Raw genomic sequence first — 18,673 nt, 5'->3', positions numbered from 1 at the left:
TTATTAGAAAACTGCAAACGAACCAGAAAATGAAAGCTCTCAAACTAAAAGAAGGACACCACCGATAGACGGGGACAGGGCCCTCAGAAAGAGAGACGAATGGAATATCACACTTGATTAAACACTACAAGCAATTCCTTAAAAAAAAAACACTACAAGCAATTAAACATTAAGGCCCTGTTCTTTTGGACTTAAAGTCACTTAATTTAAGTTAACTTCAGATCTTATAAGTTCGATTCGATTCGATTCGATCCTATAAATCCAGTTCGATTCGATTCGAGATCTTATAAGTTGATTCGATTCGATCCTATAAGTTTCAGTCCAAAAGAACAGAGTCTAAACACTACCAGTAATTAGTAGAAGAAGAGCAACCAGAAGTCCAGAACCAAAGAGTTTGAACAAAAGAGACAAGAGTAACAACCTAAGACAGATTGACAGAGAGAGCCAGAGAGGCATGGGAGGTGAACAAGTAGTTGATAATAAAGTAGCTCACATACTACTACTCCCACTCCCACTACAAGGCCCGGTCAACTGTTTCCTCAAACTAGCACACCTCCTCTCCACCGCTGACGACGACTTTCACATCACCGTCGTCAACGCAGCCTTCATCCGCCTCCGTCTCCCTGACCTGCCGTCTCGCTTTCCCAAAGTCAGCTTCGTCGAAATCTCTGATGGCATCGCCGGGGACCACCCCCGGCCGCCGTCGGAGTTCTCGGACATGGTGAGGAATTTCGAGACAGGGTTCATTTCCAGGCTGCTGGAGTTGATGCCGGCGACGTGTCTGATTGCTGACGGGGTGTTTCCGTTGGCTGGAAAGAAGGCAATGGAGATGGGGATTCCGGTGGTGTATTTTTCTACGTTGAGTCCGTCTTGTGTTTGGGCTAGCTGTCGCTTGGTTCCTATGCTTGTTGATGCCAGACTTGTCCCCTTCAAAAATGGTACTCTCTCCCTCCTCCCATTTCATTCTTCCTTTCTTTTTTTTCAAATCGTAGTTCTCTTAGTTTTCCGGTTCAATAAATTGGGTGTTTCATGCATAGTGTCAAACCAGGGGTACCGCGTGAATTTTCTGTTTCGTTTTTAATCCGTTTGAAACTTTGAATCATGGTGATTGACAAATGAATTTAAGTTTTCCTTTGGGCAATGGTTTTTTTATTTTGTTTTTACACAAATGAACGACCTGAGACCTCACATATAAAACCGTCTTTACTCTATAATTTGTGATGGAGTACAAATAGCAATTTTGATAATAATTTATTTGCGTCACTATAGTCCATCTTACTCCCTCAAATTGAGGTTCCACACTTGAAAAGGTTTGCTTATTAATTTGCCTTCAAATCCTCAAGCATAGAAAATTTCTCTAATGAATGAATACTTTCTATTCGGTGGGTCTAGGAGACTTGGATGAAGCAGTAACTAACATTCCGGGATCAGAGGCGGCTATAAGGCGGCGTGACCTCCCAGGCATATGCCGAGCTCAAGACATGGATGAACCTTATGTCCAACTAATTCTAAGGGAGTGCAGAGAATTGCCAATTGCTCAAGGCCACATTCTCAACACCTATGATAAACTCGAGGGAACTGCTCTTCTTTCTGAACTGCGTTCCCTTTTCCCGAACCTGTACACCATTGGTCCAATCCACTCCCTCGCCAAGACCCGGATTCCTCGAGATATGACGGATCCAAAAATGGGTCAATGTAGTAGTTTTTGGCATGAAGATAGAAGCTGCCTTAAATGGCTTGACGAACAACCCTCAAAATCAGTGCTTTTTGTCAGCTTTGGGAGCATTATATCGTTGACCTTTGATCAGCTGACCGAGTTTTGGCACGGCCTGATTAACAGTGGAACACGGTTCCTGTGGGTTCAACGGCCAGATTCTAGTGTAAGAGCAGATGACAACGTGTTCCTATCAAAATTGCCGCCAGAGATTCTGAAAGGCAGGAAGGAAAGAGGTCGGGTTGTTACGTGGGCCCCACAAGAGGAAGTTTTGGCACACCGAGCAGTAGGCGGGTTTCTGACTCACAGTGGATGGAACTCGACTCTAGAAAGCGTGGTGGAAGGAGTGCCGATGATTTGTTGGCCGAAAGGGATTGATCAACTGGTGATTAGTAGGTTCGTAGAAGAGGATTGGAAGATCGGAATTGACATGAAGGATAAATGTGATAGAGTTGTGATCGAGGGTATGGTGAGGGATCTTATGGAAAGGAAGGATGAGTTTTTTGAGAAGGCTGACGTATTGGCCAAGTTGGCTAGCGAGGCTGTCAATGAGGGAGGGTCGTCTTGGTGTGCTTTGAACCGTTTGATTGAGGACATAAAATTCATGAGATTTGACATTCCTCAGTGATTAATGTAAGCTAATGATGATTTGTAATGCTTTCAATTGATGAATAAGTTATTCGATTACTAGATCGAGAAACCGATGACAAAAATGCTTAGTAGATTGCTTACAGGCGTACATGAGTAGTCGTGATGTTATGGTAATGTCATTACAATCCAAATATAATAATTGTGTATGTCTTATTAGTACAGACTACAGAGTATATTTAACTCCCACCTGATGCTGTTCATCCTTAATTCGTACTACCGCTACCCAGAGGATGGCTATGCCACTGCAACTACTACTGAGGAGGAGGGGGGGTAATTAGGACGACACTGGCGATGAGAATCGTGAATGTACAATATATATTGGGTTGAACTTGTGAAAATGGTACGAGAAATTGTTGTTCTGGAACGCGATATATTGTTATTCTCACGACTTAAAGTGAACGGACCTTGAACAAATGCTAGCGAGAAAAGGGATTTTCACACTAACAAGTACGGGCACTGAAGATGGACAAGGTGCAAACATCATGGACGTAGCGAAAGTTGTCAAAATGTAGGTGGGATGATATAGGACATGTTTGGCATTGATTTCGTGTTAACGAAGGCCTTCAATATTTTCTGGAAGAATGCAATAGACGTTGAATGAGAATGCAGAAGTTTGAAATTGTTAATGAAAAAAAGCAAAAAAGCAAAACAGCAGCAAAAATGGATGACATTAAAGCTGTACTCGAAAGGAAAAAGTATTTAACTAAACGTAACTTATTGCATAAGACGGTCTTCTTTTATGGTCTTGCATTCTCGTCCATACGCTTTTCAAATGGCAGAAAAATTCTTGTGTCCTCTAGGAGGACCTGCCTCCTTTGGCCTAAAGGTAATCCACCAAATGGAATATTCGTATTATAAAAGCTTAGGTGTAAGGAGTGATGTCCTCCCGGAGAGAGTACGTGGTAAATATTTGTAATACCAAGGTGATGTCACATTTTGATTGATAAAATAAAAGAGAATTGGATAAAAGTGTTGGAAAAGCATGGATGGCGTGTAAACAGTATCCATCAGTTGGATGGTCCCAACAGAAATTGGCGTTTATTACAGTTGGTAGTTGGCCAAAAGATGGACAGTTTTAAACTACACTGTACGTTTGTTATTATTATGGCCTACCCAGCTACCCGCCATACCACCATCATCATCAGTCATCACTACTACAAGCCTCCCCATACATACCTGGTGTTTAATATTCCACTTTAGAAATGGCGGTGGTGAGATTTAGATTAAACTCCGTGACCTTTTAGTCACATGGCTCTGATACCATGTCATGAAACCATGTCAACCAAAAGCTCAAGCTTAAGCTGATGATTGGAGTTCCATGATCGGTTTTATTTGGTTGATGTCCCAAGATTGGTTTTATACTCTAACAATCACACACTCACAACCCCACATGGTTACATAATACTCCGTATAAAGGAATTGAGGAGCCCACTAATATCCTTCATTCCAAAAGATTAGAAAAAAAGCTCCACCCTAACTACTACTCCAACACTAGTAAGATTTGTTAGTCTGGGCCGATATGGCAGGCCAGTCGCGGAAATGGATGATACTAGTGGCCACAATATGGATACAGGCATTAACGGGTACCAATTTTGACTTTTCAGCGTATTCATCCGAGATGAAGGTTGCGTTAGGGGTGTCTCAGGTGCAGCTTAACTACTTAGCTACCGCCTCCGACTTGGGCAAGGCCTTGGGATGGACTTCCGGGTTGGCTTTGATGTGGTTGCCTCTTTGGGCTGTTTTGTTCATTGCTGCTTTTATGGGGTTAGTTGGTTATGGCCTCCAGTGGGCTTTCCTTCTTGGTCTCTTCTCTCCCCCTTATTTCCTGGTTTGTTTCTCTTTCCCTACCTACCTCCTACATTTTTTTACTTGCTCACTAATTTAGTACATAAAAAGATTTTAGCTGATTTCGTATGTAAAACTGTTTCATACAAGACTCACCGTCTAAACAATTATACCGATTTTGTTTGGCAGGTGTTTTCCCTATGCTTATTAGCAGGATGCAGCATCAGCTGGTTCAACACAGTGTGTTTTGTTCTCTGCGTCAAAAATTTCCCGGCAAACCGAGCCCTTGCAATCTCCCTAACAGTCAGTTTCAATGGTGTAAGTGCAGCTTTATATGCTCTAGCAGCCAATTCCATTAACCCATCCTCATCTTCCCTCTACCTTCTCTTAAATGCCGTCATTCCACTCTTGACGTCCCTAGCTGCCTTAATACCGATTCTAAGGCAACCAGAACTCAACCCTCTACCTCCTGATGATATCAAAAGGGACTCTTTAATATTCCTTTTCCTCAATGTCTTGGCAGTCATGACTGGACTGTATCTCCTCTTCTTCACCTCATCTACTAATGGTTTAACTTGTTCTAGACTTCTCTTTGGTGGGGCCATTTTTCTACTGATCTTCCCTACATGCGTTCCCGGGATTTCGTATGTCCGGGAATGGTTCAAACAGGTTCATTCAGGTTTCAGGATTGATGGGTCTGGTTTCATTTTGGTAGATGATTATGATTTGGAGTTTCACAAGGAGTTGACCACACAAGAAGGCAGTACAATGCCGTTGCTAATAAATGGAGATGGACCGTCTTCTTTTAGCTTGGATGGAGGGAAGGGTGAGGTGTGCTGTGAGACTGTTATTGCTAAGGATCAGTTGGTGATGCTTGGAGAGGAGCATTCGGCTTCATTGCTGGTGCATAGGGTGGATTTCTGGCTATACTATGTTGCCTACATTTGTGGAGGTACAATAGGATTAGTTTACAGCAATAACTTAGGGCAGATTGCTCAGTCTCTCGGGCAGAGTTCCAGCACCACAACTCTCTTGACATTGTATTCTTCCTTCTCATTCTTTGGCCGCTTACTTTCAGCTACTCCGGACTATATTCGTGGGTAAGTACCTTTATAATTTCACATTCAAATGATGCATCTGTTGGTGGTTACGTATGTGATGCATGTAGGTTTGACAATTCTAGACTCAATTTTATTCATGCGTCATCAAAACAGGAGTTTTATGTTGTGTTTCCAACACGAGTAAGGCTAGACTAGGCAAAACCGACATTTCAAAGGACCCAATTTCCAGGACTCGTAGTCATCACTTTGGAAACTACCCAAAACCCAAAAGACTCGTACCTAAGATGACCTATCAACAACAACAACTTTATCCCAGTGCACTCAAGGGTTTGCCACAAATGATGACTTAGATACATTGGATGTACGCAACCTGACCCTATATTTACAACGTACAAGGTTGTTTCCGAATGATTTCAAGTGAAACTACGTCCCAAATTGTATGGAATTACGGCCACTTCAGAATAAAAGGACAAACAATTTTGCGAGTCATTTTACTGAACTACTAATGAAGAACGTCAGATGACTAGACTTGAACCTTTCTATAGGAGGGAGCCTTTAACTTGATGAATCAAAGCTGCTGTCGTAAGCTGGTTTTCTTTTCGAGAGGTTGTAAGTTGGTTGTTAAGTAAATAGCTCATTATGTACCGAATCAACATGTCTGGATGATTATTAAACCTGACAATACTTTCGTCGTAAAAGTTGGTTCACGGTCTAAATTGACATTCTTCTGGCACTGTCTGCTTCAGCATCTTTGTTACACTCTTAAATTTATACCATACTCTCCCTTTTACATATGTTAGTAGCCGTTACTGCAACATGTGATTATATATATTTTCCTGAACTTAACCAACAATCCTCCATTACTAAACTTCAAGCAGGAAGTTCTACTTTGCAAGGACAGGATGGCTAGCACTTGCACTGACCCCAACACCCATTGCGTTTTTCGTGCTCACCTCGTCAGAAAGCGCCCTGGCACTTCAGACTGGCACAGCCCTGATGGGCCTGAGCTCCGGCTTCATATTTGCAGCAGCCGTGTCCATAACATCTGAGCTATTTGGGCCTAGCAGTGTAGGGGTAAACCACAACATTTTGATCACCAACATCCCTATTGGATCTCTGGTTTATGGTCTACTTGCTGCTATTGTTTATGACTCGAATTCTGGTGCAAGCCATAAAATCGTAATGGTTACTGATACAATGATCTGTATGGGAAGGCAATGCTATTACTGGACGTTTGTGTTGTGGGGATGCTTATCACTCGTTGGGCTTGTTTCTAGTGTGGTGTTGTTCTTGAGGACTAGACATGCTTATCGGCAGTTTGAACGAGATCGGATTTCATCCCAACTTGATTAGGGAATGAGTGAGGAATTAATTTGTACAGAAAAGTTTTAGCATTATCTCTGTGATAAAGAAGAGAAATAGGTGACAGTGATACGAATTCATTTTCTTGGTCTTTTCATTGCTAATTACTAATCTGCAGTTTAGCAAACAGAGGTATTTGGTGATTAAAACTAAAAAAAATCATAATCCTTTTATTTGAGGTATCTGCTTATCAGTTTCTTCGGGTGTGAGAAAATGCAAGAACAATACAAATACAAATTGCGACTTCTGCAACAATGTCCTCAATTTCTACTCGGTGAATCACAATGACAGTGCGTCATATTTTGGTGCCAAAAATAGTGATCACGATGACAGAAATGCTGGTGTAAATTGCATTCCAGAACAGGATTATTGCTCCTTATTAGGGAGCGGAGCATGTTTAAATTTATATGTTCATAGGATTTCGTGCAATATTTGAACTTTTTTTTGGTAAGGGTACCCCACAATTTGCGGGAATCATTGAGGCACGAGTAATGTTCTTGTTTGTCTATGTAATTATACTGAAATTTGCGTCTCCTTGTAACCAAAGAAAAACAATCAAGTCAATAGAGTTCAATTGATGGCGTAATAGTATCATCGTCCAACAGAGCTTATATACTTACCCTTGGCAATGATATTCAAACCTACACATTCATGCCAGTAACATTTTACTGCATCAAAATTACCATCCAAGAAATCAGTTTTTTCTAGTTGGTGCAACAGGTGAAGGCTTACGATTATTCCTTCCTTTAGCATTAACTCCGATAGTTACCCTACTTGATTTTGCATTAGGTGGAGGCCATAGTCCAGTTGACACTGCCATGTCCTTATAGTTTTGTAGCCCTTCAAGTGTTAGTACAACCATCGGCATCTTTGGCCTGTCCTTCGGGTTCAAGCTCACACATTGTAGCGCCAATTGTGCCATCTCCTTCGCCCCCTTAATCGAGTATTGCCCTCCAAGCCTAGGGTCCATTATGTATCTTAGCCTCCGGCTCCTAGATAAATACGGCCTCGTCCAATCAACTAGGTGTTGTTCTCCCTTTGGCCTTGATTTTTCCATTGACCGCCTTCCAGTGAGTACTTCTAATAGTACCACCCCAAAACTATAGACGTCACTCTTTGTTGTTAAATGTCCTGTTATACATTCAATACCAATGGCAGCATTAGAAGAAAAACAAAGAGTGGATGTCTTCTGGCTTGAACTCTCTACCACCAGCAATCGTAATTGGTAGTAATAATTACCAGATTTACGGATCAATGATTGAGATAAATAAGCGACAAATGGATCGAAACTGAAGCTAATATTAAATACCATGGGTTGTAGTGTTTTGTACAAGATGTTTACATACAGTCAAATGTGAAGTCATAGCATTACCTGTTGAAACATACTCTGGAGCTGCATAACCATAAGTACCCATAACTCTTGTAGTAACATGAGTGTCAGACCCTTCAGGTCCCATCTTTGCTAGCCCGAAATCCGACAATTTAGCAGTAAAATCCTAAATCAAGTTCAATATTGACTATGCTTCAACAGATTGATGTACAAGAGTTATTACATGAAAATCCAACTCCATAATTTTCGACATTGCATCTTTCATTAAGGGTTTTAGACAACACGAAAGTGAAAACACTGGTTTTCAAAAGGATGACAATTGACAAGTAAACTTACAGAGTCGAGCAAGATGTTAGAGGTCTTAAAATCGCGGTATATGACTGGTGCCTCAGCTTCATGCAAGAAGGCTAGACCTTTGGCTGCTCCTATTGCAATCTTCAGCCTTGTTCCCCATGGCAATGATAATGAAAGCCCTGTGTCATTCATATAATCAAGGCCTTAAATAATAGTGAGCTGAACAGTGACATGGCATCGCGGCCACCAGCTAAGGTTCTAAAGGTTACTGTCATCGCATTTTCAGGATGTCGCTCATTTATGACTTTGTTAGTCAACCAATATCAACTTTGTCGGTCATAGTCGACTGGCCACCACAGTTTAAGGAAGACGGTTAATTTGGAATGAAGGATGCATATTTTTATTAACAATTACTCTGTAAATAACAAGAGTTATGAATTGACTTACTCTTGAAGAGATGATTCTCTAAGCTGCCTCTGGGCATGAATTCATAAACAAGAAGACGTTCTTCGTCTTCACAGCAATATCCAACTAGTTTTACGAGATTTGGATGCCTTAGTTGCCCTAAAAAGACCACCTCAGACTGCCCAATACAAACTTAAATCAGAATATGGTGAATTCTCATTTCTCAAACATCACCACCATAAGTCCATAATAAATATGTACTCCCTTCGTCTCGTTAATTTGTTACTTGTTACTAAGGAAATGAATAAAATAAATAAATATTAAGACATAATGCATACCATCCATTCTCTGTGTCCTTGTAATCCTTGAATATTCAAGTGTTTGACAGCAACAGCCTGAGACTTCAACCCATGCCTTAGACCTTCATCAACATAACCCTTATGAACTTTACCAAACCCACCTTCTCCTAACAAAAAATTGTTAGAAAAATTGTGTGTTATGGCCTTCAACTCACTCAACTCAAAGTCAAACAAGTCTAACCCAAAGGACTGAGCCAAGTCCTCATTGATTCGTTGCGACGAGCAACTACTCAGGTTACTTAGGTGGCCGGAATATGCTAGTCGTCGAAAAGATGGCAGTGGTGCAATGTTTTTTGACATTAGGTCTGAGGTTCGAGACTTGTTGTTGAAGTTTATTCCTAGGATTATGGAGTCCTCTACTGAGCAACATTTTGTTGCTATCATAGGTTTCCATGGCTTTGGTTTCTCTGGAATTGATGCCTTTGTCATAAGGGAATTGGTTTATCTGGAATTGATGGGTTAATGGAGCAGAGAAGGTCTCATTGGTTATGTAATTATAAATGCAAGAGTTGTTAAGGAAAAACAAGGGAGGTGAATGGTGATGTGATGCTTTCTACAACTGCTCCAACAACTCTACTAATTTGGCTAAGTTCTGTAACTAATTCTATTTATATGACATATATACTTGATCTTGTGTCTCTTCATGCCAATGTTGCCAAGTTCTTTAAAATACGCGTCACAAGATATTACTCAATTTTCGTATCATAAATTGATACTCACGCATTGATAATTCCATACGGTAAATTGTTTTTGATGACGGGTGATAATTTGTCTTGTAAGGAGATTCTAAACTAATCATAGCCATTTATTCTTCATATTCCATTGTTAAAGAATATCGAGTATTTGACCCTAACGGTATTAATCATCATTTAGTGATGTCCTACAATATTTTTAAATAAGAAAATAGGATAATTATTCGGTGAAAATGACTTTAATTAATATATGTAGGTTTAAGGAAGAACATTCCCAAAAAAGTCACCTAATCAATTTGAGTGTCTTTGATCACCTTCCAACAGATTTAGAATAGAGTTATCTTGGTATGAACTAAGGGTCATTTTGTGTACAAGACTCGTCCATTTTATTAGTCTTATTATGTTGACGTTCTTTGTCTTCAATTTCAAACTTTGACATTAAATAATTTATCTGTTTAATTAAACATAATCAAGGTTTGTCTTTGTTCATATGAAAAGTCAATTTTATTTGAATTTGGAAATTCGAATTTGTTGCAAAGTTGCATGGATGGATGGTAGGTAAGAAATTTGTAGGGACATTATCAATTGTAAAAGAGGCTGATTAGACTCTCATTTGAGTGTTGAACACTTCTAGTAGTATATACAGAGTATATGCAATCTTTATATGTTGTTTTAAGACAACATAATATTATACCGGTTCTAGCTATGTTATTAGCTAAGGAAAATGTAGTGGGGGTGGTAGTATTGACGCCCGTTCTCCATCCAATTGTTTAGATGTTCAGAATCTTGATACTGTCCATTAAACCATGAGTAACCCAATAACATTTCGAACAACATATTAGTAATGCTCTAATTCTCTAAACTTAGCAACAGCAGAAATACTCACTGATTATATTTCAGACATACACATATGATCGCAATTTCTTATTTCAGACGGACTATTTTCATCTGAAATAGTAGCATCTCATTACTAACTACGGAGTAGTATTCTAGTAACAACCAATACAATGAACAAAGTATATGAATATATATAGGAAGTAGTACTCACTACTCAGTATAGTATAAATTATGGCAGATTGCCTTGCCTGTAACTCTGTAAGGCTGTAATGCTATAGAAACACTCACATCAACATCAACGACGACCCGAATGACGGCGATGTCCACTATGATCATCAACAATATCATCTTCACCATCATCACTAATATCAAAATCCATTCTTGCAGAAACTTGCTTAGCCCATTTAACTATCTTCTCTGCTTCCTTATTAATCTTTTCCTCCTCCCTCATTGCTTCTTTCATCCTTCTCTTCTGCTCTTTCGACGAAAATGATCTCAAATCACTCAACAGTTCCTCATCCTTCCCCCAACCAAACCCCAACTCATCACCACCACCACTACCACCCTTCTTCTTCTTATTCGAAACCCGCTTTGGAGAAAAACAAAGGCACCCTCCACCACTTTTCGCTGCGGTTTCTTCCTCGGAATCTGAGCAAAATGAGAGTGACTTAGGTTTTGAATTTCCCATTTTACCCTTGACATCATGTTTTCCACTTTTCAAATTGGGAGAATCCATATAACCAGATGAAGAATCTGACGGAGAAGAGACATACCCGCCTTTCGAATTTCCCATTTTACCCTTCCTACCACCTGAACCTCCCTCAAAGTTGGGAAATTTCAACTGCCCATTAGGCGATTTACCCATTTTACCCTCCCCAACATCAGAATTTCCCTCAAAGTTGGAAACTTTTGATTGCCCAGATGGTAATTTTAAATTTTCCACTTTGTCATCCCCATCAGTTTTCGGAGCGAGTTGGAGTTTAGAAGAGGAAGAAGGAGGGAAAGTTTTGAGCTTTTGGAAGCGAGTTTCGAGGTGAGAAGGAAGTAGAGAGTGAGAGAAAGAAGAACAATTGATTGCGGAAATTTGTTCAAGGACACAGTGATCCATTGCTTCAGCAAGAATTTGATCAACTTCTGATTCATATGGTGATGAAGAAGATGAGAAATCCGCCATTGTTGCAATGTTTTGAGAATGCGAAATTGAATTAACTAAATGAACTGGTTTTGCTACGTAATGCAGTGAAAATGGGAAGCGGCCTTTGGAATAAATAAAACAGAGAAAATAAGGAGTTCGTGATGTAAGCCGAGTAACCGACGCATGAGAAAAAATGCAATGTGAGTGGCAGGCGCAACGGCTACTTGATGAAGTTGTCATCAACGTAGAATAATAATAAGCGTGGGGAAAAAGATTTTGTTGAAATGGTCAACATTTGCTACAATAACAGACCCTTTTTTTTTAAAAAAAACTAAATTGATCCTTTGGGTTAGAACTAGCATATCTCATTTTTTTAAGATGATTGAGTTGAGTTGGAGTCAGCGGCTTTTAAACCACCTCGAAAGAGTTGGACATAAATGTCCAATATAAGACATAAAATCAGCAACCTTGTTGATTTCATGGAAACAATGTTTAATACTCCCTCCCATTCATCATAATCTTCCCATTTGGTTTTCGCACAATACTTTAGGAAAAGTATTAAAATATGAGTAAAAGAGTTGTGTGGGGTTGGTGATAGGAGAGAGGGATGAATTATTAGTAGTTAAATAAAGAATTGTGGGGCCAAAACATAAAGGAAAGTAATAAAATATGAGTAAAAGAGTTATGTAGGGTTTGGTGATAGGAGAGAGGAATGAATAAAATAAGAGTAAAAGTTTCTAAAAATAGAAAGGGGAACATTAGTTGAATAATCCGTTTCGGGAAAGAGGAAACATTATAGTGACTGGAAGGGAGTAACACATAAATTATCACCCTCCACAATAAACTTTGAGATTCATAAATATTTAACTGCTAAATTAATTCTTTTAAAGCGAGAGCTCCCGCAACAAAAATACTATTGTATCTGCACTTTTTTTGCTCCTAACAAAACGACATTACCATTTAGACCTGGCAAAAGCAACTCGACTCGAAAAGGCTGACCTAAGACCCGAAGTAACCCGAACTACATCACCCGAATGTGACGCGAACACCCGAATTGATTCGACCCGGCTCGAACATGACCCGAGCTTTGTCGACCCGTAACTGACCTGACACGAAAATGACCCGATCCAGAAGCACCTAACTCGAAAATGACCCGAAAAAATATAACTCTAATTGAACCGAAAAGACTTGAAATTGCTATTTCTCTAATATTCATTGACCCGAAAATGACCCGACCCCGAAACAACCAGACCCGCTTGACCCAAAACAGACCCGATCTACAAACCCGAAACAGACCTAAAATGACCCGTCCCGACCCGATTTAACCTGAAATCAATGAAAGACCTGAACTGACCCGACCCGAATCGGCCCGACCTGAACTCGACTAGTTGATCCGTTTGGCTAGGTCTAAATACCATTATGATCTCTTATACAATATTCTAAAGCAGCTTTATTGCCTTCTATTCTCGAACCGTCAAAATTTAGCTGAATGTAGCAAATTAACCTCATTACCTTACTAGAATTGGTTCTAGTTGACTCGTCTTTTTCAGGATTGTTGAGATCCTAATGTCTAGTCTCGTTACAGATCTTAATGCTATTATTACATAAATTAATAAGTTTGCTGATATTGATATGGACATTGTTAAAGATAATGACATTTCTATAAAACCAGGCATTCCACCACAATAATGTTACTACTTGTATACAAAAAGGTTATTGTAAAACTGTCAGTTAGTTTACTTAATTAACCGGAATGTAGCACATTAACCCCATTACTTATGAACTATTTTCAAATTAGCCCTCTTAGTTTCACTTATAATAAATTAGCCTTATAACTTTCCCAAAATGTGCATTTACATACAAATCAAGTTTTTACCACTTTTTTAACTAAAACCTATTATTTTCTATTATAAAAACTAGGATTTTTTTATAACTTGTACCTTGAATAACTCGCTTTTTCAAATCTTATATCTAAGATAACTTTCTTTAAAATCTTATACCTAAAATAACATTTTCTTCCAAACTTGATACCAAACTTTAAAAAATGCCTTAAATTGATGATTTTGCCCTTAACAATTTGATGGTTTTTGGTAGTGGTAATTGTGGATGTGTGGGTTATTAGGTGGGAAAATGATGATGGTGTTTAATTGGTAAGGACAAGATCGTCGATTCAGAGGTTTTTTCGATATTTGGTATCAAGTTTGGAAGAAAATTTTATTTTAGGTATAAGATTTTAAGGAAAATTATCTCAGGTATAAGATTTGAAAAAGTAAGTTATTCAAGGTATAAGTTATCAAAAATCCTAAAAAACTATTATAAATGTTGGTGATTTTGATCACAAAGTCATTTAAGTGTATTCGGGTTTTCAAGTTAAAATCGGTTTGAATTCGGAAATGATATAATGTGAGTTAGGGGGTGCGGAGTGCACACTCATATAATCGGGTTATCGAGTTAATAGTGTTATTATGGATAAGGTTGTGATAAATGTTACTTCGTATTTATCATGTTTCGCGGTTATTTGTGAAGTTGGTTTTGGTACGAAAACCAACGACCTTATCCATGTTTTAACATACTTATATATATCATATATTCTATGTATATATAAGAGGATTGAGAGATTATTTTCTTTATAAGAATTTTTTCAGTTTTGACATTGACAAGCAAAATAAAAACTCCATAAAGTATTTCTCTTTATCTTTGCCTAGATGAAGAGGGCCTCAACCGTCTTATCCTACAAGGGATTTCGTGTAACCCAAGGCATGAAATAGGGTCGAAATACTCTTAAGGAAAGCGTGCTCTTCGTGATTCGGTTGATATCCAAGTTTATGATCATTATCACTGTTACCCTATACAAATTTTACCAACATTCTTAAGAGTATTTTTCGTTTTGTGATAATGGTCAGAGTGATATGGAGTAGGCCATGAAAATGCGGGAGTTTGATGATTGGGAAAAGCATGTTTGGTCAATATTAAGTATTGTTACACCAAATATGTAAAATTCATGTACTCCGTATGTTTCAATGATGAGAAACGGTTATTCCATTTGAATTGTGGAGGCTTCATTTTGGAAATTATGAATCTTGTAATGCAACTTTACAAGAGTAAGAACTCAAGCAACCGATTAGTATATGGATGTTCGGTTACGGATTCATGATGATTTCGGTTACAGATTCATGATGATCACTGGCAATATATATGTACATCACATCCCATAAAGATATGTTTACATACTTTATTTCTATATTATGTGCTTGTGATGTTTAATAGTCATAATGATTAAAGTGATCTTGATATTATCCAATGTCCATTGCAATTTTGCTCGGTATATGTTGGTTAGCAGGAGCATAAAATGACATGAAACAATTGACATCAATATTTGCGCTGTTGTCGATTACTTTGTGTGTGCATGGTCATTTTTTTTCTATCTTGAACTCCATGGTTAATGTGGTTGATTTTCGTTTACATGTTTCATAGTGTCAGGCACTATGATGTACGAAGTATGTTGGTTTTGGTGTGGAAATGTTTGTTTAACAAAGTTAATCATTAGTGTGGTTTAACTAATGGTGGCATAATTTTGGACTTTCTTGATTTATTTGTTTCGGGAATTCTGATGCACATGCATTTATATTTTGGTTAATGTTTGACATCATGGTTATTTATGTGAAATGAATATGTAAGAATATATTTATAAATTATGATGTCTTGATCAATGGATATTTGATCGGTTGTTTAATATGTTGTTAGTGTACTAACTGTTTTGTAATGATTGTCTAACATGTTTATGTATTGTGTAAAGCTTTTTAAAGTTTGATTATGTAATTGATTTTACCATATAATCTCGGAAATGATGGTTTGTGATAACCATGGTGAGATTATGGTATTATGGTGGTTTAGCCATATAAGAGGTACATCAATAACATTGAATGTACAGTTATTTTACGAGTTCGGTTAAGGAGTAGTCATTTGTTGTGGGATTATTGACAAGTTGATCTTTGGCATAGACCAAAGATGATTTACCTTGTAAAAGGTGGTTATGTTATCGTGTTCTTCTATGAAGGACATAGGGGAGGTAGTATGATCATTGGTATTAGGATCAAGGGGAGAGTATGATTTTTATTGTCCGGTTAATACTCCCAAGGGTCGAGTATGACGGTTTTATCCAGTGAAAGTGGAGTCATGACTCGGGTTTTCACAAGGTCTTAATTATTGCGGTTTGACAGGTTGAGTAAGTATACTAATTTAGCTAGTATTCATATTTGGCAAGCGATATTAGGCAAGTGTGAAATGTATAAAGTAAACCATGAATTATGGTTTGTCCTATGTCGTTTTTCCTTCGGCTATAGAAGGAAAATCTTATGCAAATTGATTTACCAATGTAGATGGTCCTTTCTACAAATGGTAGAGTATTCTTGTTTAAGGGAGGCGCCATAAGCTTATGGGTTTCCAAGAAGCGAATTTGCATTATGAGTTTGACATTGGAGTTGGTATACGTAGTGTTAACATAGCTGGTTAAGGCTAAGTAGCTAAGGAAATAATCTACGGTATTACTTAAGAGTATTAGACCAATTTCATCAATGATTTTTTGATAGTGAATAACGGTGCACACCGGGGTGTTTGCTATAACACGATTTATGGACTATCATAAAAGGGAATTGATCTTGGTTGTTTTAATGAGATCTCAACGTATCTAGTGGATCACTTTGCATAAAGGATCAACTAGGGACTTGGTTAACAAGTCGGATATCGGAATGGTAAAGCCTATATTGATCTTTTGTGGTAGGACACCCAACTCCCCTCTAATATATGTTAGAGGCTGAGTTCAATGTGGAAAGCCTATTATGAAAGATTGAAGCACATAATTTATAATGTCCCGAAAGGATGTGCTTGAACCTGCAAGAATGGTAGGATCTTTGAAAAAATGGTATTGCAGGCCACGATTAAAAGAATCCACCTATATGAGTGTGAAGTGTAGCCGCTTCTTAAAGCTCGGGCTTGGCTTTGTATGCGCTCATGAATGGATATGGACACATGGCTGTTAAAAGTGTCAAGAATAAACTTTTTGGAGTTATTTGAATTTATGTGTATATTATCTTCATGTATTCAAAATGGGTTGAAGGGTTCAATCCGTGGGACACCCTGATTCTCGAATATTTGGAATGTGTAATGTACTAATCTGGAAGTTCAATCCTTGGGACACTTTCATTTATGCATAGATTTGTTTGCTTTGTTGCTTTACAGGAAACAAGGGATACACTTAAATGGGGGAGGAATGTTGGTGATTTTGATCACAAAGTCATTTAAGTGTATTCGGGTTTTCAAGTTAAAATCGGTTTGAACTCGGAAATGATATAATGTGAGTTAGGGGGTGCGGAGTGCACACTCATATAACCGGGTTATCGAGTTAATAGTGTTATTATGGATAAGGTTGTGATAAATGTTACTTCGTATTTATCATGTTTCGCGGTTATTTGTGAAGTTGGTTTTGGTATGAAAACCAACGACCTTATCCATGTTTTAACATACTTATATACTATATCATATATTTTATGTATATATAAGAGGATTGAGAGATTATTTTCTTTATAAGAATTTTTTCAGTTTTGACATTGACAAGCAAAATAAAAACTCCATAAAGTATTTCTCTTTATCTTTGCCTAGATGAAGAGGGCCTCAACCGTCTTATCCTACAAGGGATTTCGTGTAACCCAAGGCATGAAATAGGGTCGAAATACTCTTAAGGAAAGCGTGCTCTTCGTGATTCGGTTGATATCCAAGTTTATGATCATTATCACTGTTACCCTATACAAATTTTACCAACAATAAACATATTCAACGAAAAATGCGAACCAATTTTAATATAAACAAAAAGTTGGTCATTTAACTTTTCATTGTAATATCATTAACAGTTCTCATATTAGGAACGTTTTTCGCCAAATAAATTAAAAAAAATATTTGAACATGTTTTTTAATAAATAGAAATTTTATGATTAAAATCTAATTAATAATTTTGATTTTCAATAATGGCAAAATATTTAATTAGCAAATTTTATTCTTAAAAATAAGATATGAGGTTAATTACACATTAAGAAAAACTTATAGAATTAATTTGCTACATTTATAAATTAAGGGGTTTGATTGCACATAGTATCAAACTTATGGGGGTGATTTTTTATATTTCCTCTTAACCTATCCCACCTCCACTAACCATCATGATTTTGATTTGTTAATAAGGACATAATGGTATTTTGTTAAGGGTTTTGAGGATTGCTATCTACCGTCTCCTTTTCACCTTCTCTTCCAACTTCTCCATTTTCCCTCTTTCAATTGATTAATTTAATATATATTGCGTGTGGTCGGATGGCAAGTGGATGATGTCATTTATATTATATTTTAACCGGTTATTAAAGGAGAAGGTAGATAATTCAAGGGTTTTATAATGCAAATCGTCTCATTGTAGACGAACAATATATGTCTAAAGCTATAGACAGGTAGTAGCACTCTCACAAAATGCAAGTGGGAGGCAAGTGGGGGTATCCATTTTCCACCCACTTGTACTATCGACTCTCATTTTGTAGGAGGAACACTATTTGTTAACAGCTTTAGACGGATAATGTCCGTCTAAAGTGAAAATTTGTGTTTATAACGTTTTATCCTAAGTGTTTTACAAGAGATTTACTATTTGTTTGGGGATCCTTTAATTTGGTACTCTACTTCCTCATATATGCCTCACATTTCATTGTTGACATATTCATTAAAATTACCCCATTTTCATTTAGAACATGTTTTTGTTTATAAAATCTTCCTACTTTATTGGTGAGACCTACCAGCCCCACTTACCATCTTTTAATTCTTGTGCATAAAGTAAATGACGCATTTTCAAGAATCAAAGGGAGTAATAAGCTCCGTTTGATGTTTTGAGATGAGAAGATTCACGTTTAAAACCACTACGTACGTCGTAAATTATATAAATACTAGTTTTAAAGCCTTGCACAAATGCAAGAGTTTGGTATATGAAAGAAAATTCGATATATACGTTAGCTAGTAAAAA

At 37.7% G+C, this 18,673-nt stretch overlaps 4 protein-coding genes across 5 annotated transcripts; 2 read left to right on the top strand and 2 right to left on the bottom strand.

The window, feature by feature from the left end:
• The first annotated feature begins 364 nt into the window (after positions 1-364).
• Positions 365-2,404, top strand: LOC141587006 (7-deoxyloganetic acid glucosyltransferase-like). The gene is made up of 2 exons (XM_074408418.1): positions 365-938; positions 1,393-2,404. Exons 1-2 carry the CDS (start codon positions 455-457, stop codon positions 2,340-2,342), a joined length of 1,434 nt encoding a protein of 477 aa, XP_074264519.1. The 5' UTR covers positions 365-454; the 3' UTR covers positions 2,343-2,404.
• Positions 2,405-3,378: 974 nt separating this feature from the next.
• On the top strand, positions 3,379-6,769 carry LOC141587003 (protein NUCLEAR FUSION DEFECTIVE 4-like). 2 transcript variants are annotated; one of them, XM_074408414.1, is made up of 3 exons: positions 3,379-4,193; positions 4,340-5,250; positions 6,087-6,769. In XM_074408414.1, the coding sequence occupies exons 1-3, from the start codon at positions 3,885-3,887 to the stop codon at positions 6,562-6,564; spliced, it is 1,698 nt and encodes a 565-aa protein (XP_074264515.1). In that variant the 5' UTR covers positions 3,379-3,884; the 3' UTR covers positions 6,565-6,769. The 2 variants fall into 2 exon arrangements, with proteins under 2 accessions (XP_074264515.1, XP_074264516.1); XM_074408415.1 differs by having other exon boundaries at positions 3,381-4,193; positions 6,090-6,769.
• Positions 6,770-7,122: 353 nt separating this feature from the next.
• On the bottom strand, positions 7,123-9,519 carry LOC141587004 (putative serine/threonine-protein kinase PBL15). The gene is made up of 5 exons (XM_074408416.1): positions 8,941-9,519; positions 8,645-8,780; positions 8,240-8,376; positions 7,946-8,069; positions 7,123-7,704 (listed from the first exon to the last, which is right to left on the bottom strand). Exons 1-5 carry the CDS (start codon positions 9,388-9,390, stop codon positions 7,268-7,270), a joined length of 1,284 nt encoding a protein of 427 aa, XP_074264517.1. The 5' UTR covers positions 9,391-9,519; the 3' UTR covers positions 7,123-7,267.
• Positions 9,520-10,491: 972 nt separating this feature from the next.
• On the bottom strand, positions 10,492-11,885 carry LOC141587005 (uncharacterized). The gene has a single exon (XM_074408417.1). The coding sequence runs from the start codon at positions 11,863-11,865 to the stop codon at positions 10,786-10,788; it is 1,080 nt and encodes a 359-aa protein (XP_074264518.1). The 5' UTR covers positions 11,866-11,885; the 3' UTR covers positions 10,492-10,785.
• Positions 11,886-18,673: the final 6,788 nt, after the last annotated feature.

This window comes from Silene latifolia, chromosome 6 (assembly GCF_048544455.1).
Source record: "Silene latifolia isolate original U9 population chromosome 6, ASM4854445v1, whole genome shotgun sequence".
NCBI classification, from domain to species: domain Eukaryota; kingdom Viridiplantae; phylum Streptophyta; class Magnoliopsida; order Caryophyllales; family Caryophyllaceae; genus Silene; species Silene latifolia.
The sequence above is the reverse complement of the archived record's forward strand: the minus strand, read 5'-3'. Positions and strand labels throughout refer to the sequence as shown.

Coding starts and splice junctions, on each gene's coding strand:
- LOC141587006 (XM_074408418.1), top strand. CDS start 455: ATGGGAGGTGAACAAGTAGTTGATAATAAAGTAGCTCACATACTACTA. Junction 939..1,392: donor ACTTGTCCCCTTCAAAAATG/GTACTCTCTCCC, acceptor CGGTGGGTCTAG/GAGACTTGGATGAAGCAGTA.
- LOC141587003 (XM_074408414.1), top strand. CDS start 3,885: ATGGCAGGCCAGTCGCGGAAATGGATGATACTAGTGGCCACAATATGG. Junction 4,194..4,339: donor TCTCTCCCCCTTATTTCCTG/GTTTGTTTCTCT, acceptor TTTGTTTGGCAG/GTGTTTTCCCTATGCTTATT. Junction 5,251..6,086: donor ACTCCGGACTATATTCGTGG/GTAAGTACCTTT, acceptor CTAAACTTCAAG/CAGGAAGTTCTACTTTGCAA.
- LOC141587004 (XM_074408416.1), bottom strand. CDS start 9,390: ATGACAAAGGCATCAATTCCAGAGAAACCAAAGCCATGGAAACCTATG. Junction 8,781..8,940: donor AAGGACACAGAGAATGGATG/GTATGCATTATG, acceptor TGTATTGGGCAG/TCTGAGGTGGTCTTTTTAGG. Junction 7,705..7,945: donor TCCAGAGTATGTTTCAACAG/GTAATGCTATGA, acceptor AATGTATAACAG/GACATTTAACAACAAAGAGT.
- LOC141587005 (XM_074408417.1), bottom strand. CDS start 11,865: ATGACAACTTCATCAAGTAGCCGTTGCGCCTGCCACTCACATTGCATT.